The following is a 20,491-nucleotide window of genomic DNA, read 5'->3' on the forward strand; positions in this document are numbered from 1 at the left end:
GAAGGGAAATAATAAAATAATAAAAATAAAACAATGAAATAAAATTCTCACGACGTTGTCTTTCCGACAGCCCTATTCACCTGAGGACGACTGCTTGCGCTGTGTCCGAAACGTCGTGAGAATTTATTGTTTTATTTTATTATTTCCCTTCTACGTGACTTTACCGAAAGAACCAAGATATATAGTAATAATGAATAAACTCAAGTGTTATAAAGCACCTTTCAAATTGGCCATCTCAAAGCGCTGTACATCAAATGTAAACAAAAAAAGTGAAGCAGCACACGTTTGGTCGTCAGGTTTGCTGACAAAATTAACCAACACATCGACATTGTTCAAATCAATATTTGGCGTAGTTATGAAAACCTAACGTGGTCGCAGACACGAGTGATAAACACTGCCTTCAGTTCACAACATCCCAGCGACTCCACGAGACAAACATTTCTGCACTCTGGTCCCTTGCTACCCATAAAACGTCGAGCTCTCATCTCCAGAGTAAATATTGCACTATAGCACAAGGCGGTTTATATCGACCATAATATTGCAAATACTGTATTTACGCAAGTGCAGTTAGTTGATCATAGCGAGTTTAGCCATACATTAAAAACTTCGGTAACTCACGGGTCGGTGTCTTCCAGTTTTTGCTCTCTCAATAACGTGCTCAAACCCTAAATGTAATAAGTAACTTTAAAAAAAAGCTGCTTTTAGCTGTAAAAGGGTTGGTGATTTTAAGAGGTCTAAAAACATACAAGATTGCACCCCATGAGGACTGGAGATGAGTAACCAAGGCTTTAATACTACATGGTAAAAGGTGACGTTGGTTAGCGACACTAAAAGGAAATGTCACCGATGTTAGGTCACCAATTACCAATGAGTAAGAGGCTTACCATGACTGGATTTTAAAAGTGACTTCATTAATATAAACAATCTTTAACAGCGTGGAAGTTGAACTGTCACCATTCGACACGAAGTAGGCAGTGACGTCTTCCCAGCACTTGTGCACATTAAGGCCACGTGAAGTGTCGAACACCCGCGTGGCAGGTCATGGGACAGACCCAGGTACCACGGGTGGACTGAGATGACTAGCCGATGCAACACCTGTGCCCCCCTGCTAGTCAAACTTGCTGTGTTTCAGCCACCCGGCACTCCATTCGTTGTTGGGAGTGTCGCTCCTCTGCCCTCCATTGTTGCTGGGGTCGACGGCCTCCCAACTGCCCAGCAGGGTCCTTCATACGAGCCTTCTCCAGACATACAAACATGCAAATATAGTGTACATACGTGCACACAGCAGCTGGCACTGCACAGGCAAATGAACACGAAATCAAACAGGCCACCACGGTATATTTGTGTGTTCATTTATTAGCTTTATTATGTTTTCTACAGCAAGACCTCAAGTATATTACAACAGAAACATCTCACAATTTTGTTCTTTTATTACAGAAATGTACAGGAGGGGGCAGGAGTTTATACACACAACGGGACAAGGTGGAGGAGGGGACTGCATAGGGGGGGGGGAGGGAGGAGGGGTAAAAAAGGAGGAAGAAATTAAAGTTAAAATAAAGCACTTGTGCCAAGTGATGAAATGGAGGCTGGGAAGGTGCTGGGCCAGAAGGGATTGGTGTGCACACAGGTCAGGAGAAAATAAAATAAAAAAACCAAACCAAAACAAAATAAAACCGAGCGGCAAAAAGCAGAACAGACGTATAAAACGGAGCACCAGGTTTCCCCTCCGCTGTGTCACATGGCATACTTCTGCGTCCATTCCCTGGCGAGTTTATTGTACCTGTGAACGAGACGAGAACAGGTCACGGGTACACGAGAATCGCATAGAAAATCTGGTAAAACATTTGTTTCTATAACCAGTTACAACCCGATATTTGCATCAAAGCACTGCAATGAGGCTTTAAAAAAAATAGGCACCCAGTCTCAGTGCAGACTCGTGAGCAACTTTGGACGTGTATGTACATTCTTAATCTTAACACGAGCCCATGAAAAAAAAAATCTGCACTCGTTCTGCGATGACTCGCATTACAGCACTGCCATGCTGCAGTCTTCACACGAATGTGATTTCGTATGGCCAATAAAGAACTGTTATAGATTCAGTTCAAAGTTATTGAGCCATTCAACTGCTTGGTCTCAAAGTTGGTGAATAGCAAATATACCCACAACCTTCAAATTTACATTTGGGGCAGTACAAAATTAAATGGTTCATGGTTGTGTTTGTAGCCACAGTTGTTTCATTTTTTCACTTGTACATTATGCAAACAAGATCATAAACACTCAAGACAAAGAAGCTTTGCAAAACAATCCTTTGGGTCAACATGTTTTTCCTCTTTGGCATGTGGTTATTGTGATTTTTGTAGATCTTAGTGTAAGAGGCAAGGGTAGAGGGCACCATGCAGCAGCAGGAAGCTCTTAAAAGCAGGCCACTCACTTCTCTCGGTCCGTCTTGTAGATGCGCGCTATCTCTGGCACGAGAGGATCATCGGGGTTGGGGTCGCACAGCAGCGAGCAGATGGACAGCAGCACTACACGGGGCACAGACACAACAACGCACGAGAGGAATGTTCAACTCCCAGCAGAGTGTACGCGACACGCGAGGCAGCGGATGCGTGCGGGTGCACGGCACGCAGGTGCGATGCCAACCGGTACACGAATGCAAAGCACAGCAGGCGCTACCATGCGTCAAACACATCCCCAGCTGCCTCGGCATCAGAACCACCAGAAATCCACAAGAGCAGCAGAGCCAATGTTAAGACAGAAGCGTGGGAGTGGGCTACATCAACCTAACGTATGCCGTGCAAATGCTTCGGCATCCAATTGAGGACTTGCCAGTTCACAGCAGGTGACAATTCATACAAATAAGTTAATCTAATGAAAGCAATATTTTCTAACGGTGAACTAACCGTTCAGGTATTACATTTCTTAGCCGGCTGAAATTACAATGATGCGAAAAGCAATGCCATGTACAACACGATATGACAAATATATACAGATAGGAACAGTTCCACACTACCCACCAGGGATTATTTGTCTGTCTGTCGTGCATAGCCACGCCCTCGATTTGTATTTCATAGAGCGCTTCAGGCGGGCTCAGCACCACGTGACGTGCCGCCCCACGCAGCTTGCGCCGCGTGACACGGATCGCACGAATGCGCTGCCCAACCAAGTTAAGTTCCTACCTGCCCACTCCAAAGGAACGTGTTTTGCAAAGTAACATTTTTTTTTAAATGGCACATTTACAAATTAATGGGTCATGACCTCCAGGGGGCTAGCAAAGGCAAAGTTGTTGCGAGGGTTTCCTTTCCTTGTGTTTCAGTCTACGTGCGTCTCTTTCATGCCTGCATGCCTCATGTTTCTCTTGTGTGTGTCTCCGCTGCATCCTTATGGCCAAAAACACCGCAAAATAAAAAGCAATGCAGCTCTTTTCTGAAAGAGTCGTACGACTCGGTGTGGCTTCCCGGATAAGTAAAGTATTTGTATTATTTTGTGTGTGCATATTTACATACAAGTGCAATTATGTAGGAAGTGTGCTCGTGTAAGTGCATGCATCTTTGTTTATACACAAATGTATGGAGATGTGCGTATGCAAGTGTTCATACATTGGCATTTGCATGTCTGAGCATATTTTCACATCTAAGTAGGCAGATTCTTTCAGCTGTGATGAAAAGAACCCAGCCAAATATGTACATCAATGCTCCTTTAGCAAGGGAAACATGTGTATGTTTAACTGCGTATATGGCTGTGCGCTTGTATGCGAGTTTCATGTGCATGCACGTGTTAATATTAGGGCGATTGCGGAAATAATTTACTTATGACAAGCAGCTGCTAACTTTGAAAGGTTGTGAAATGCTAGTGTATGGTATAGTGGAACAGTACCAACTATGTCGGCTCCTCTACCGTTAACCAAAAAGGGATTCTAAATAAAATTGTTTTTTTTAAATCAATCAAGTTCACAATGCAGAAATATGTTGGATGTAAGAAGAGATTACCCTTAACTTGGCAAAATGCAAACACTTCCTTAAATGCCAGTGGTCTGCAAGGATGTGGGGAAGCTGTCCACGGAACTGCTGCTGATACTATGATTTGTCTTTCTTACAAAACACCGTACTTTACTACTGCCCATTGCACAACCATTTCAGAATCAGAATAGTTAGATCTGTAACACAATCGGTTTGAGCTTGAACCCTCAGTTCATATTGCCTTTGGAGCACACAACAATAGGGGCAAGAGACCGCACTGGCAAGAAATACGTTATTTAAAACCAGTGGGGATGAAGTGACGTGTGCATAGCTCACGTGGTTATGACGACTCGACAACCCACTCACCTTTGGATATGGTGAGGGCTGGAGACCACTGCGAGCGTAGTATGTCCAAGCAGATGCTACCATTGCTGTTGATGTTCGGATGGTAGATGCGCGTTGTGAACGCGACCTGCAACATACGACGGTCACCATAAACACTGCCATCATGAGGGCGCCACGGTGGCGAGAGGTTAACTACCTCGCCTGGTATATAGGAGGTCGTGGGTTCGAGCCCAATCCCGACACCTGTATATTTGGATTTTGCGTGTGGTCGCGTGGATTTTTCTCCGGTTTTTCCCTCGACATTTAGAATCATGCGTTTAAGAGTATTTGGCTCCTATAAATTTCCACATGGTAATCCACTTTGTTGAGCTATCATTTGTGACCAGGTCGTTACTGAAAAAGAGCTATATATGTTCTATGGGTCTTTCGGTAAAGCCACGTAGATTAGAAAAATAATAAAAATATCACGACGTTTCGATCGCAACACAAGCATGGTCTTCCTCTCACCTGAAGACGATTGCTTGTGTTGCAATCGAAACGTCGTGATATTTTTACTATTGTTCTATGTGGCTTTATCGAAAGACCCATAAAATATGTATTCCTGCAGTCACGAAAACTTTAAGTCAATAGCCATATAGGTGAGTGGGCCTTATCTAGTAAAATAAAAAATTAGTTTAAAACAAGGGGAACACTTACTCTGCTCAATTCTCCTTGAGCCATGTGTCTGACAGCGTGTGCCTAGGTGAATACTACTCAAGTCACACCTGCTGTATTCTTCCAGCACTATAATCTTGGACTTTGTCCATTCCTATGAGTAAAGTTTTACAGTTCACAATGTGAATTGTGAAAAGCAGCTTTTAACAAAATGTTTGCCCACAAAAGTGGTTCATTTCCCAAAAAAGTTGGATTAAAATTGTCCTTGCAATGATGGGAAACTGGACGCAAACGTTAATACGGTTTAGCGAGGGGTTGGTATGACCATGTGCTTCGCGAGATAAAGAACTTTAAGCAACAAAAGGAAACAGGCGCGGTTATATTTGTGAAACCCATGTTTTCATTAAAAAAATTTCGAAATTAAAACACTTTTAAATCATCCCTCAAAATATCCATTTAGAAAGCAATGCTGCAAAACAACAAAACCTATTTGGACAATCATATTCAGTTTGTTTATTCATTCATTTACATTTTCGCTTCACACATTACAAAAAAATAGGAATCCTATTAGGACTAAAAATGTTACGTTAAGTTCAAGTTCATTTAAGTAGGCGAGAAGTCAAGACGAGTTGTTATTTGCAAGACTGACCCTGGGTCAAAAGTCTGCCAGTAGGGTCAAATGATTTCTGCGTATAATTACAATTGCGTAATTTAAGGGTCGTTTTTCAAACGTGGCAAATTCAGGCCTCGACACCGGCACACAATGGCCAAGTGTTGCAAATGACCAACAAATCTTTAACGTCTATTGTTAAGCAATCGGCACATGTTATACCCAGTTATAATCAGGGCGACCACCGATTCGAACAGTATTCCTCTAGAACAAGTGGCGAATGCACTCCCCCGCTTGGCCGTGTCACCGTACTCTATAAACTTTATCTTCAACAATTTTACACCAGCTATTGAAAGCACGTTTGTTTCCTAAAACAAACATCACAATGGAGGTTCGAGAAAAGCTTGTTACAGTGTTTACGCAGAATATTCTGCCCGTGTTTCCAAGCTTTTGTCTACCCGCTAAAATGATGCCATTAGCACAGTGCACTCCAGTGCACCAGTGTTAACGCATTGAGAGACCCGACTGAAAAGGGCCTCAAGAGACCACTCTCTGCCTGGCTCGGTCTCAATAGTCACCGTTTTCATTGTGGGAACCTGGCCTGTCAAGAACAAGAGACGTGAGAAACTCAGAGGGCAGACTTGCCATAAATATTGTATTGTCAAGAGTCTGGAAATAAACAAGGCTCAGGTTGGTGTAAACATAGCATTTCGGATCAACTTTTAAGAGAGAAACTTGAATTACTGCATTGTTTGCATGCCATAGCTAAACAGACATGTCAGTGAACTTTCAATTTTCAGGCACTCCATGGACATAGGAAATAAAGCAAACCTAGTACGAGGAATGAATTGTCACAATTCAGTTTACCTGTACAGTAATGAAATCCCAATAAAAATATGAAGAATATATAAACATTCTTCATCATAGCATAGCCAAACATTCTTTGTAAATAAAACCATATTTTGCCGAATGCAATCTAATATTTTGTGCTCTACATTTACTATGCCTGTAAGGAAGGTATGCAACACAAATGTGAAAACAGCTTTTATACAATTAATAGTAATGGCTAATAACAAGCATAGGGGGGGCTTTGCCTACTTTCTATTGGCTTTCCTGTGCTTTTTTTTTACCAAAACAAAAGTACAGTTTTGAAAGACTGTCCTATCTGGATCCAGCACTCTTCATAACCATTAGACTAAATGTCATAGGTGCAAATAAAAAACAAAGATTATTTTTTATTCTGCAATACAGGGATCCAAAAGAAGAGGCTTGGTTTTTAGAGGTTCTTATTAAGCTGAAATCTCTACTATGTTTGTGTCAAATCTCATCTTTCACTTTTTTAGACCATTAGAATTTACACCACTCGGTCATGAATTTCCATATTGGACAGGAACACATCCTAAAAAGGTGCCTCTAAAATATCATTACAGTTGAGGCTCGCCACTTCAGAGATTATAAATACTCTCGAGCTTACTAGAACCTGAGGAGTCACCAATATTTTCACGGGAAATACTATCGAGCTCAACAGGCATCTTCTAAAGTGCCTTAAAAGTAGGTTCCCTTCACTTTAGTCTTGCTAGCCAAATGTAAAAGCTCCCTAAAAATATAAAGTGCTTACATTCTCACAAAATCTCTGTTTCCCCGTGGGATTCCAGTCATTCAAAACAAATGCTGTGCACAGCCTAGGAAACAAACACCGACCTTTGGAGGCTTGAAAGGATAGTCTGTTGGGAAGTGAATGGTAAGGAAGAACACGCCCCCTTGGTATGGGCTGTCATTCTACATGAAAAACAAACATGAACCGAGTCATTACATTTGCGCACACACACGTTCACACACACCGACCGAAACACTTTCCGTACTGTATTACAGACGCTGTGACAGGATTACATTAGTGAAATTGCACTGTACTCTTTCATGTTTAGGCCTGTTCAGCTTTGTGCAGCACAAACTCACCGACAGCTATCTCAATTTGGTGTACTTTATGAAAAGGTAAAGGGAATTAGAATGATGGTTAGGTACTTGTTAAATTTACGTGCGTTTTACATCAAATATCACAAGTAAATGTTTTACCTTTTTAGGGTTTCCTTTGGCACCATTTGAACGTAATACTTAAGATGTGTACGTGTTTTCCTTCCCATTTAAAACTCAAGGCACGATTCACACCAATAAACCAGTCGGCTCCGCAGGTGCAACAGTGAGTATTCTCTTTACGATTATTTTTTCCACTAGCTCCACCAAACACAGGACACTCCGCGGGCAGAATTGCCCATCTGCAAACATGTGACGCTAAGCCTTTAACAGTGTCGTGCATTACATTAAATATTGACTTACTGGTCCCATAATGGTGGCCTGCCAATGAAACACTGCAAAGAGAAACGAGTCATAACATTATAACAGCTAGAATACAAAATATACGTGAAAATATAGGAACCTAACAAAGGGATCGGACGTATCCAAATGAGCTTTACAAAACATTTTTAACACCATCGTTGAAGGTGTATATACATCATGCTTATAAAGTGTTATGTAATACTTGAATGCAGTGTGGCAACAGGTATTTATAAAGCACACCATTCAAGTGCAAAAATACTCCCATCTTGGCCGTCTACTCAAACATAAATCCGCCTCAAACTATAAAAAGCAGTGCTTAAAAGGTCAGTATTAAATATAGTTATATACCATAATCATGCACGCAAGTGCGCAGTTTGTAAAAACTGTACCCGGCTGCCAACATTGCTCACGAGAGAAAAAACTATTGAAAAACACAAACGCAGTCTTCTTTAAAAAAAACACTCGACGTGGTTGTATCCAGAAGTGGAGACAGATTACCCAAGCTCAGCCACGTCAAGGGCGTACTCGGCAAAGCCAACGTTACACCGATGGCCACATCACACCATGCGGGCCTACTTTATGTAAAACAACTGTCGTGTTTTTCTGCAAACGTGGACAAAACCACCACAACGTTTGACTCTTATTGCCGTTTTACCCCAGAGATAAGACATGCACTTCCCAGGATGTGAGACTGACAGTTTTACTTGTATATCTTTTTATATATCAAATGAGGTTTCTTTAAAAAAAAGAGCTCATTTGCCAAGGTGGGGAAAAAACGACCTTTGTTTAAAAAAACATTAATGCACGTCAACAGCAACGTTAGAAAAATGTATAAAAGTAAATCAGTACAACCAACAAAGCACGTTTCATGCGCGTCCGTGATTATTACCAAATATGCAGCATTCGTCATTTTAAGAAACGCATTTTCAAAGCAATTTTGCTTCAACGGTGGGATAAATTCTCCATCCCTTTCATGTGTGCCCTGCAGTGTCAAGTTCAGAAGCCTAGCCAAGATTTGCAGGGTACAGGATCAAGGATGCATATACATATCACAAGCATTCACGGTGAGAGTGTACAGCACTGTACTTGGTGTTACCAAACGCAGTAAAACACTTTGCCCGAGTAGCCGACTTGTTTGGGCCCATTTGCTTATTATAAAATTCTCCGTCTATAGCTTTACAGCTATATTGATGAAGGGGGGGGTGGGCAAGGTGGCGCAGTGGGGGTGGGGCATGTGCCTTGATGTCTACCACTCGAGGCTTTAGCCCTGATCAAGTACTTTGCACCAAGTACTGAAAAGCCAATACAGCACTGCCATGAAAGTAATCAGTTTCTTGCGAGACCAAGACAAATGGAAATTAAAGTATCTCGTACACAAATCTCTTGGCATAAACAAGATGGCATCATTCATGAATGAATGAAAGATGCATTACAGAAGAATGGCCTAGAGGATTCCTTGGCAGTGTCACAGCAGAGCCTAGGTAAGCATTCACACAATCAGGATTCGTGCGCGTCAGCTTGCGGAGGGACACGCCATGATATACAACTTTGTTTACCAATCATAAAGGTAGTGATCATTGGGGGTCCAAGGTTTGATGGATTTTTTTCTGTCGAGTAAGGTTCAAGATCTTAATTTAGAAATATGCAATTACGTAGATTATTTTGCTGCTGTGGAGTTCCACATAAGCCACCCTCGTTTGGCCATCATGTGGCCAAGTCATTTCGAAAAAAATAAGTTTGTGGCTCAGTGGGCTTCACCTGGTAAGATGCAAAAAAAGAGTTTAGTTTTACTTTTATAGATTTTAAAAGCGATTTGTTTTTACCTTTCATCTACTTTGCACTCCTATCGTATTTTGTATTGTTTGTGGTTGTAACTTTGACCTGGCCCGACTGGACATCTGTTCAAAAAGAGATTTAAAGCCCATCAGATTCCTCCAGTATAAATAAAGATTTCGATTGTGCTTCTCATATAAAAGACGTTTCAATGACTCACAGTCGTCGCCAACGGGTCCTGCAGAGCACTGTGCCGGAGGATCCCTCCCCAAGTCGTTCAACTCCTGTGGACAGAAAAGAAGGAGCCAACGTTGTCACAAGGAGTATTTCTTCCTTAAAGAAGACGGCGCGCGTCAGGAGCGATTGATTTAAAATAATGTAAGTCTTTAAAACGAAACCTGTGTAACGGGAATGCAGTTCTGCGCGCATTGTTGCGGCAAGGAGGTACAGTGTGGAGGCCTTCGGTTAAAAATGTGGATGGGCTGGTGTAAGAGTGGAGCATGTTTGATCGCTGCTTGCACGGACAGTGGCCTGACATTCAGATACTTAACACATGTTTTCTAAACACAATTTCACTTGTAAGTAGAGACTCGCTGTAAATTTCACACAACAAATACGTTGGGTGTGCACAGCGAAGCTTGGGTAAAGCTCCCAAATGCGCAAAACCGTCGTAATTGTTGGTGCAAATGCCCACTGCCACATGCTCGCTGAAATGTGTTGAATTTCAGTAGAGCCAATGAACATTGGAACCTTATAGCGGTACCATAGTACCACCCCGGCTCTCGCATAATGTCCGGTTATTTTTTGTCTGTTGATGGTCGGCAATGCGGCAATCGACTCATCTCGACGAGCTGTACACGATGCACTATGGTGCATACCGCGAGCGTTCAGGGTTTCAGCGCAATCGTCCTCGCTGCGTTTCGACATTGCGGAGTGGCACCACCGATTTCGGATTGATTGGTACCCCAGTCGCGGAGTTCAGTAACACCCCTGGAAAAAATAGTGTCCCAGAAATTAAATATTTAATTGCCTCGGCCATTTTGTATTATTTGGTACCCCGGGGTACCGCAATAAGGATCATTTCATCACCAACAGTTACATTATGTCCTGAACAAATTTGAATTGTGTACGACACACCATACTTATTGTGGCAGTTTGACACTTCATGCTTGGAGCCGCTCAGCAGAAACAATTGTCCGCAGCATAAATTCCACAAAACTGAATTAAGGCATCTTTGCTTGTAAACTGAACACTCAAGCCATTGACCGACACCGCATGTTACAGATGGCAAAGCAGTTCACTTCAATGTCAAATTCACAAGGCTGCCCCATGGCAGTTTTGTCCAGCTGTACCGCAGTGCCGTAAAATTTTAAAATTGTACGCTCACTCGCTGGCTGGATACAAGCAGAGATGGCAGCTAGACCGGACACGGCAGCCAAAAAGGTATTGAGTTGTTTTATCTTGCAGGCACAATGACGTCAACAACCTTCATCTTTAGTCAGCATAAAAGCACAATTGGTTTCGCATGCGAGTCAGTTTTTTGTAACATTAGGTGCTCATGTTCCAATTATAGAATAAAAAATGAAAACACACGATGTAACGAGACTGCCGGTAGCCTCTATATAGCAATATCGTGTCACCCTTGCTCGGCATAACGTGCCAAATTCACACCTCTCAGAAGCGTCATGCGCAACCTGACGATGCATAACCCTTCAACTGCCAGGCCACATACAATTGTGCGTCACACACTCAACCAGCCATAGAAACCTCCACCCCCACCATGAGTAATGTGTGGTGTGCCTCACGGCCATTTCCTGTGGAAGAACGGCCGAGGCACGAAGGGCAAGGCACAACCAAAACACTTAGTTCGTTCTCGTTATGAAACTCGAGGCAAGCCGCCCAGACGGAAGCGTCGGAGGGCCCCGGCTGAAACGTTTTTTTGTTGTTTACGCCACAAAGCGATGTCACTTCCTTTTCGGGCCTTCCAAACTGCGTTTTAAGGACACGGACGACGGCCCCCCCCCGCCCGGGGTGGCCAAGGCGACTTCGACCAAAACTATCATGGGGGGGGGGGGTCACGCAAAAGGGGCCGTGGCCATTTTCGCTCACAAGGATGGCCATCCGCAACTACTGCAGCATAGCACAACGCGCTGCGTGCGTGCAAGATTTTCCACCGTTCTGGAACACTGTAACCGTGTAAAGGATGAGAACCCAGCATTGTTGAGTGCATGGTTTTACACAGCATCGAGTGTAGGAGGACCTGTTCAATGTACAATTTGCCTGTGCAGACAGCACCGTTTGAAACTCGAACAAAACGTTTACCTTATACAGAATGTTGACTTGTACAAAAGGGTCAACTTATGGATATTCTAAAGGGTACAAATAGATTGGAAATGTATTTAGGACACCAAATGGTACTATTAACCAATGCACGCGCTTTCAGTATGTGGCAAGTTCACGATGGAATTACATGAGTCACGAGAAAAACATGAGTCAACCATCGCCACGATCACTACAAACACCCCTCACCACGACTACTATAATCAACATCATCGCCATGACTTTAATAACGTGAACCAATATCACCACCATCAAAACCATGATATTCACAACCATCAACACCACCCATCACTACAAGTACAGTACAATCAACATAAACGGCATAAGCATAACTACCACCGTCACAACGATCCCATCACCACAGCCATCGTTTCTGCCATCATAACAACACTACAAATTACAAATCACCAATACGACTATTATAACTACCACTTAATCAATATCACCATTGGGCCACCATATCCTCAATCTTTTACCATCGTTACCAACACAACAATCGCTAGGACAATCACCATAAGTTCTACAACGACCACCATCACCAAAATAATTATTACACCCACAACCATCACGTTATTACTATTTCTGTAACCATTAACCATTACTATCGCGAATACCATCAGCTTAGGAAAAAACCTAAGAATATGAATATCGCAAATACCATCAGCACAACGGCCAATACCACTATAAAGACCATCACCACGAAACTGTCATTACCACCATCATCATCAATCTCCACCACCGTCATCATCCACCATCTTCACCACCATCAGCATAAAATCGGCACTCGCATAACCAGTGACATCATCACCATCATTATCACCACCACCAACCAAGGGCTTAATTCATCCCCGTAGTAATGCGGCATTAGCCATATGGGAACCATTCCAATTGCAAGCACGTTCCTTTACGACAACAGCCGGCATTATAACGACCACCATCGTGCACAATGATGCACTGTGCAGCACACACAGCCGCGCACACACACACACATAACTCGTTCGACACGAACACATCTAAATAAAGGACAGACCGCATCGATGATGACTTATCAGGACTATTTTAGGTTTGCCGGAGAGCCAAATTAAATCACCGTTCGTGCCTTGACGCCGGCTGAATGTTAATGTACCGAGTTTGCCTGACCGAGTGAGATAATTAACCAATGAGTCGAAGAATACGCCAACGCCTTCATAATTTCTCAAATCATAAAAAACGATACGTGAATTAATTACCGAAGGGAACGCAAACCTTTACAATGTATACACGACTGAGCGAATGCGTCCATTGGTGAACGGACGAACGAAATTCAAAATTTAAGATATATAACCACTCAGGAGTAATTATATAATGTAACCTGCGAATTAACAAGTTCGCTACACACGAAAGTTTAAAAAAAGTCAACGTGTGAGTCAGCACACGACTGGGGTCAACGACCTGAGCGAACGAATGCGGATTGAACGAATCCAACCGATGAACGAGTCGTGGGATAAGCGAGAGAATGAGTAAGGGGGGGGGTGTCAAGAGAACAAGCCAATAACTTGACCCAGAGAATGATCGAACGAACGACGTCGAATTAGCGAACGAATCGGGAAGATCGATGAAGGACTCACGAACGGAGACGCAGAATCGATCCCCGCTCGCGATAATGGGGGCGTCATCAATGCGGAACCCGTGCGTGTACAGATGTGTAAAATCTCTCGTGACAGGGGGGGGGGAGAGAAGAGATGTAGAGAGATGGAAGGGTAAGAAGAGACGATGAGGGAGACGAGGAGGAGAACCAATGAAGGGAGCGAGAGTAGGGGGCACAGTGGAAGAAGCCGTCATCCAGGAACGTCACAGGATTACTACTACCCCAGCGCAACATGGATCCCGGTATTTCATTCCGCTCGTCATTATTTAGCAATCCCCCTCGCCTCACTCGGTTCCTATTGTTGTCCCACCCCCCCAAATCCGCGTTTTTTATTAATCCTTCAACATGCTTCCTCGTACCTACCACGTCGTTCTAGGATCTTCACGTCGTTCTCTCAAATTCCTTCCCTCAATTAACCCCCCACCCCCATGATTCCTCTTTCACTACCGCACTCGTGTTCCTTATCATTAAACTTCGTTCTTACACGACTCACAGCAATCGCACGAGTAACATTACCACACACACACAAACCCTTCCTGCTCTTCATTCCAAGCTCATCATTCTCTTAATTCATACCCCATTTCGGCTTGTTCCTCATACCCACGTCTCTTTGTGCCAAGTCACCATTCACCTCGTCCCCCTCACTCCCCTCCCTCCCCATTCGTCGCCACGATCTCCTCCTTCCCTCATTCCTTCTCTTTGCTCCTTTTCATTCCCCCCCCTCCTCCTCCACTCATTCCTCTTCATTCCCCCCCTCTCCACTCACTCCTCTCCCCTCACCCCAACACCACAGTAGAGGCCTACACTAGTCGAGGCGGCAGTCACCCCGTCACCTCTTATTAAGCTCTTAAATTACCTTGTGAATTCTCTTCAAAGCCATGATTTTTTTCTCTCTCCTCCACCCCCCGCGGTTCTTCTTTCTCGCTCACGCCAACAGAACTCGCGAGACGACGACGTTTCCCTCTCTAAACCGTCGCGTTCGGAAGGGAAATTATTCTCGCTGCGTTCGCGCGGCCCGACACGAGCGCGGCGTCACCGAGAGAAGAAGAAAAAAAACCTCTTGAGCTTGAATTTGGCCCGGACGCTTCACCGCCGCGGAGGACTCCACCCCCGCTTTTATAAGGCGGAGGGGGGGGAGTGTGTCGTGGTGGGCGGGGGGGGCGGGGCGAGAGCGCGCGCACGTGACGTGCGTCCCTCCGCGCGGGGAAAATAGTGCGGGGCTCCCTCCCCCCCCAATCCCAAGCGGGGGCGGTGGCGCGCGCGCGCGCACTATTTGCGGGGCACGGCCACCCACGTGATTAAGTGATTCGGCGGTTCGTGGTGAGAAATCGATCCGCGTGTCGAACGTTACCGTTGGCGGGCACGCACGCGTGAAATCGAAAACGCGTCGGGAATCGATTCATTTGGAATCATATTCGTCCATGCCGCAGCGCGTGGGCGTGATATCCATTCGATTAATTTTCACGATTTAAAATTAATTATTCCTATTTTTGGTTCTTTCGGTAAAGTCACGTAGAAGGGAAACAATAAAATGATAAAAATATAAAACAATAAAATAATAAAAATATAAAACAATAAAATTCTCACGACGTTTCGATTGTGTCGTATTTAAACGTTTGGGCTACAAAGCATGATTGTCGGATTTAAGGACACTAGAGAATATTTACGTCGTATTTTAGGATTATTTACATTCGCACAATTTGACGCGTTCGTCGTGCTTATCAAACTTCCACGCCACGTGCGATTTTTGTTTTGCGGAATGAACACGGATATGACGCGTGACGTCCCATTGTGACGTACAATGCTTTGTGATCGGTTGGCGAACGCGCTCACTCATCGCATTACAAAACATTCCACATATTGACTAAAGTGCCGACTTATCGATATGCAGATGTATTCGCATAGGTTAATAGTGATTTGTCTTTGAAGTCGCGCGTTATACGCCAGAGCATGCACTTTCCATAACCTACGTATTAGAAACACTTGAAAGGCACCTACAGTGGCAGCTGTCAATGTGAGCACAATGTGACTTGGCACCTGGCGTGCGAACGGACAATAATCTATGAAAAAAAATGAGAATACGTTTTACCCTTTCTGGTAATAAAACAGGTGTAAGAAACTCTTTGTTTTTTTCGGTAAAGTCACGTCATTAGGTGGGACAACGACAGCAAAAACAACGTTTTTTCTTGCTGTGATTGTCCCACCTGATGACGATTGCTTGTGTTGCGATCGAAACGTCGTGATCTATTATTTTATACCTACGTGACTTTACCGAATGAACCAAAGAGTATGGATTCCTGCAGTCACGAAAGCTTCAAATCAGGTGTTAAGATGTTCAAACACCAAATAGAAACCTTTTGCCAGGAATCATGCCTGCATTAACCACACGTGCTTGTGATGAACACGCAAACAAACATGCTCCGATATTAGATGCATTGTCTTTGAAACACACAATCAGTTCCGTACGTGTGGTTAATGCAGACATGATTCCGTGCAAAAAGTTTATATTTGATGTTTGAACATCTTAACACCTGGTTTATTGCCGGAAAGGATAAAACCTAATATTATTGTTTCCTATTTTGATAATGACCAAAATGTCCCATTTTGGGCACTAATCTGCCAGGAATGGGATATGATTGCAATGTACTGTAATCCCAAATGAGTAAGTTGTGCTTAATTTTATAACGTGGCAAATTCTGGTTGAAGTGATCAGCACAGCCATGTCATGTAAAGTGCTTACCACATGGAGTAGTGTGCACTTTAGTGATTTGGTAGTCGTAAGCACTAAAGTGCCATCACAAGCACTAAAGTGCTTACTTCTACCACCAAATCACAAATTTACTTACTACTACTTGAGCTGTAAGCGCTATAAAGTGCTTACTACTAAAGTGCCTATTGGCCAAATTATAATGCATTCTTATAGGGAAACTACAGCACTTACTGATCATGTCTGGGTTCGAAATAACGACGTCCATTTGCCTAGATGACGATATTAATTATGTTTCTTTTCCACCTCCAAGCCGATGGAATGTGCCACGCTCGCCAAACTTTGCCCCATTATCGACCCACCCCCAACTGCCTCCTGAATGAGCCGGATTTCGAACTGGCCGTAGCTGCTGCTACAAACAGATCGTTGCCTTCACCATCCTCATAGAAGCCGGTTTTCAGCGTCAACAACAAATAAAAAATCTGGTACAGCAATGATTGCCCTCTCCGCTGCCTACAACACTTTTGGCATCCTGGCCTGCTGCTGAAGTTGTCCCAAATCATCAGATGCCGTTCACTTACTCGATGCCATGGTTAGCAAGCATACTTTAAGGGTACAACCTCGCCGGTAACACACAGCCGCAAGAGAAGTATGAACAATCGCCCCCTTCATAGGCCAGTAATAGCACGGTCACGATTCAACATACATATGTGGCCTGCCATGTAAACAATTTAGCAAGTTCAGGCATGCATATGACATAGCCCTTGTTGCATAGGGCACAAATCTAGAGAACATTGCCAATAATCTGACAGCTGTTATAATGTTATTGGAGATATATTTCATAATACAGGTTTTTAGGGTGTAGATCGCGTAAATGTAAATGTGTTGTTAACCCACCACCACCCTACACAGCCAATTAGTAAAGTTTGTCATGTAAACAAGACGTGCCAGTTAGATACTACTTCAGCACACTGGTGTTTTGGAGAGTAAACCCACAATATTTACCATTTGAGAACGACGTTTCGCTGGTTATTACAACCAGCTTCATCAGGCGATTTGCCAGAATTACGTATTAAAGTGAGGAATATTTCAATCGCTGAAAACTCCAACCAAGCCCTCCAAAACCACCACAAGTACTCTTCACATCAACGATTATACATACAATGTCAACCTTGATGTGTCCTGAGGTAGCACAGTGCGCTATGACCCCACTGAAAAACATACTTGGGACTATCTTGGATAGCAGCCTGTCCTTGAAGTCCAACATTGAACAGATATGTGATCAACCCAAATGAAAAATCCTCCTGCTACAAATAACATGGCGCGTTTCAGCTGATGTGCTGTGAACTGCCACTCTGTCACTTGATTCACTCAGTGGCAAAGTGCAGTACTCTACTCCAGCCTGGTTCGGGAACTCTTACACAACACTGCTAAATGCACACTTAGATTACGAAATACGCATCATAACCGGAACTGTGGGGGTCGCTAGCCCCCGAGATCCCTCCCTCGATAATGCTAACGGCCGGGCTAACATCATCAATCGCCCCCTCGCTGCTAAGCGAACCGCTGCTAGGTTCCTCACCCATGGTGTGGGAGCCGTCGCCCGAGGATTCCCCTCCACCGCGGGTCCGCGTAGCAGGCATGGTTAATTACGTACACGCACACCCACACACAGCTCCACACGCGATACCCACTCTTGCGCCGCTCTGCGCCGCGCTGGCCGCTCACGTTATGATCGCGCACCTGGGGTACGCCGATTACGCACGCCGAGAGCTTACGCAAGTAACGAGCACACGTAAGCGGGGCACACGCCGACACAATGACTCAAGTTGCCGCCGCCGTGCGCGCGAGACAAACCGTACAACAATGCGCAGCCGATTACGCGCTCGAGCCGCGGGGTTGGGGGTCAGGGGCCCACCACCGCGCCGCACTTTACGCAAGTAACGAGCACACGCAAGCTCGCACAAAGCTAACAGCTTCACTGCGCACCGCGGTTTCGCACACGCGAGCGGGGCGCACGCCGACACGACGACTCGTCCCCTCCCGCACTCGCGCGTGCACGTCAACACAAGTATCGTACAAGGACGATTCTCCTCTCACACTGCTGCGTAGGCACGCCAACACACAAAAGTGCTCTCCCCGGGCGTTAACACACACACCTCCGTACCCGCACAATCGTACAGAGACCACGGCCTTTACGCATACAACGACCACACATCCGCGAATGCAGTGCACGCTAATACCACGTTCAAAAACACCCAACAACACGGTTTTGTTACTACGCTCGAGATTTTATTAGCCCTTGTTAACCCACCGAGCCACCCGTGTGTGTGTGCGGGCCAGCAAGGCACTTCTAACCCACTCTCTGGTGGCGTGCAGCCCTATTCTATGCTGCGCTCTCTGTTAAACCGCTTTCCTACTCGTCCTTACCCCGAACTAACCCTCTCCTACGGATCCTACTCTCCGCTCTGAGGTGTTGTAAGGCGCGTAATACGATACCGTCTGTAGTTCTTGGTGACCTTGCGGCGCTCAGATCGTCCTGCAGACAATCTAGCGGCTCGCCCGATGACTCCCTCGTCGCTGACTCCGTGTCAAAACTCCAGAAGAAGAGACTTCCCTACTGCCCCTGCGTTTTCTTTTAAACTATTCACATCAAAGGCTAGGCGCCCCCGTCCCGACCGCCTTGGTCTCTCGACCAATCCTGAGCCTAGGATTTCCCGCTCTTTTGCGATCCCGCCGGCCTTTGACCTTTCGACCAATCAGTCGCCCCGGGTCCTGATCCCAGCTATCTGCCCTGCTGACCCGTGTTTGTGTTTGTATGCGTTTCTAACTGCGGGGCTCTCTGAGCTCGCCGTGGTCGTGCGATCTCAAATCCGCCCACGGCGCCGCAGTGTTACTTGGCCTGGGAAGGGTCCTGTCCAATTCCCTGGCCCTGAGAAACCGTGGGGTAACCCCCCGAGGGGGCCCTCGGGTGAAAACTCAGGGTAGGTGACCCGACCACGAGGCCCTACGTGGGTGCGGGTGCGTGCTTATGTGGGGGGGTGATGGGGGGCAGTGCGGTGGTGGAAGCCGGGCGGCTCCCTGGCTCGGCAGAGCGGCCCCGTCGCTGTGGCACCACAGAACACTTAAACCGGCACCAATCCCCTGACTCCCTCTTCTGGCGAACGTTTCGCCACCAAACATCTACCCAGACACGCAAACTGCAAGAGAGTGTTTACATGTTTTCTTACCAATGACAATAAACCTTCCCATCATCAACCAAGACCTCAATATTGTACCTCGCCGCCAAACTCAACTCCTGGTCCCCCTTCTGTTCACCATCCTAGAATCTCCCCCAAGTCCGAAAGCATGCTGAGTGGAAAAACGTGGACGTCCAAAATAAACACATCATTCGAAACCCAAACTTTTGCACCTCCTGGCTTTGACATTGCCCCGCGGAGACACAGGTGGTGGAACCGTCAACTCACATCAGAACATCAACAGGCCGATGTGCACATCTCCTTCATGAAGCCACAGTGCGATTTTGTCCATGCAACCCAAAATATTGGCCATGTAGTGAACCGCTCGATTCTGCGCTTCTTCAACGGAAGGATAGCAAACCTACACCAGCTCTCTTCTGAAGCCTTATCGTGGCTCGCAGACCTCAACATTGGCATCTACAGTAGCTTCTAAACATCAGTCATTGTCAGGTGCAAGAATGTCAGAATCAGAATCTTGATTTAGACTGGAGGAATCCGATGAGCTATGAAGCTCTTTTTTCACAGATGTCCAGTATGGGGCAGGTCAGCAAGTAACAACAGCAAACAATAAAAAAAACGATAGGAGTGCAAAATATAAAAAAGGTAAGCAAGTCACTAAATATAAACAATTAATAAAATAGTGCTTACTAATACAATAAAAATGCATTCTTATTGTTTTACTAAAGTTATTATTAATCAAATTAGTATGCATTCTTATGGGGTAAATGGAGTGCTTATAAATCAAATTATAATGCATTTGTATGGGGTAACTGTAGTGATTATTAATACAATTATAATGCATTTTCATGGGGTAACTGGTGTATTTATTAATAAAATTAGAATGCATTCTTATGGGGTAACTGTAGTGTTTATTAATAACATTAGAACGCATTCTTATGGGGT

At 44.8% G+C, this 20,491-nt stretch overlaps 1 protein-coding gene across 1 annotated transcript; it reads right to left on the reverse strand.

The window, feature by feature from the left end:
- Nucleotides 1–1,338: 1,338 nt before the first annotated feature.
- Nucleotides 1,339–14,737, reverse strand: LOC144724403 (ubiquitin-conjugating enzyme E2 D2). The gene is made up of 7 exons (XM_078603498.1): nucleotides 14,499–14,737; nucleotides 9,896–9,959; nucleotides 7,903–7,934; nucleotides 7,270–7,347; nucleotides 4,326–4,431; nucleotides 2,432–2,525; nucleotides 1,339–1,780 (listed from the first exon to the last, which is right to left on the reverse strand). Exons 1-7 carry the CDS (start codon nucleotides 14,520–14,522, stop codon nucleotides 1,735–1,737), a joined length of 444 nt encoding a protein of 147 aa, XP_078459624.1. The 5' UTR covers nucleotides 14,523–14,737; the 3' UTR covers nucleotides 1,339–1,734.
- Between the last annotated feature and the right edge of the window lie 5,754 nt (nucleotides 14,738–20,491).

Source organism: Lampetra planeri, chromosome 20 (assembly GCF_965212315.1).
Source record: "Lampetra planeri chromosome 20, kcLamPlan1.2.h2, whole genome shotgun sequence".
NCBI classification, from domain to species: domain Eukaryota; kingdom Metazoa; phylum Chordata; class Hyperoartia; order Petromyzontiformes; family Petromyzontidae; genus Lampetra; species Lampetra planeri.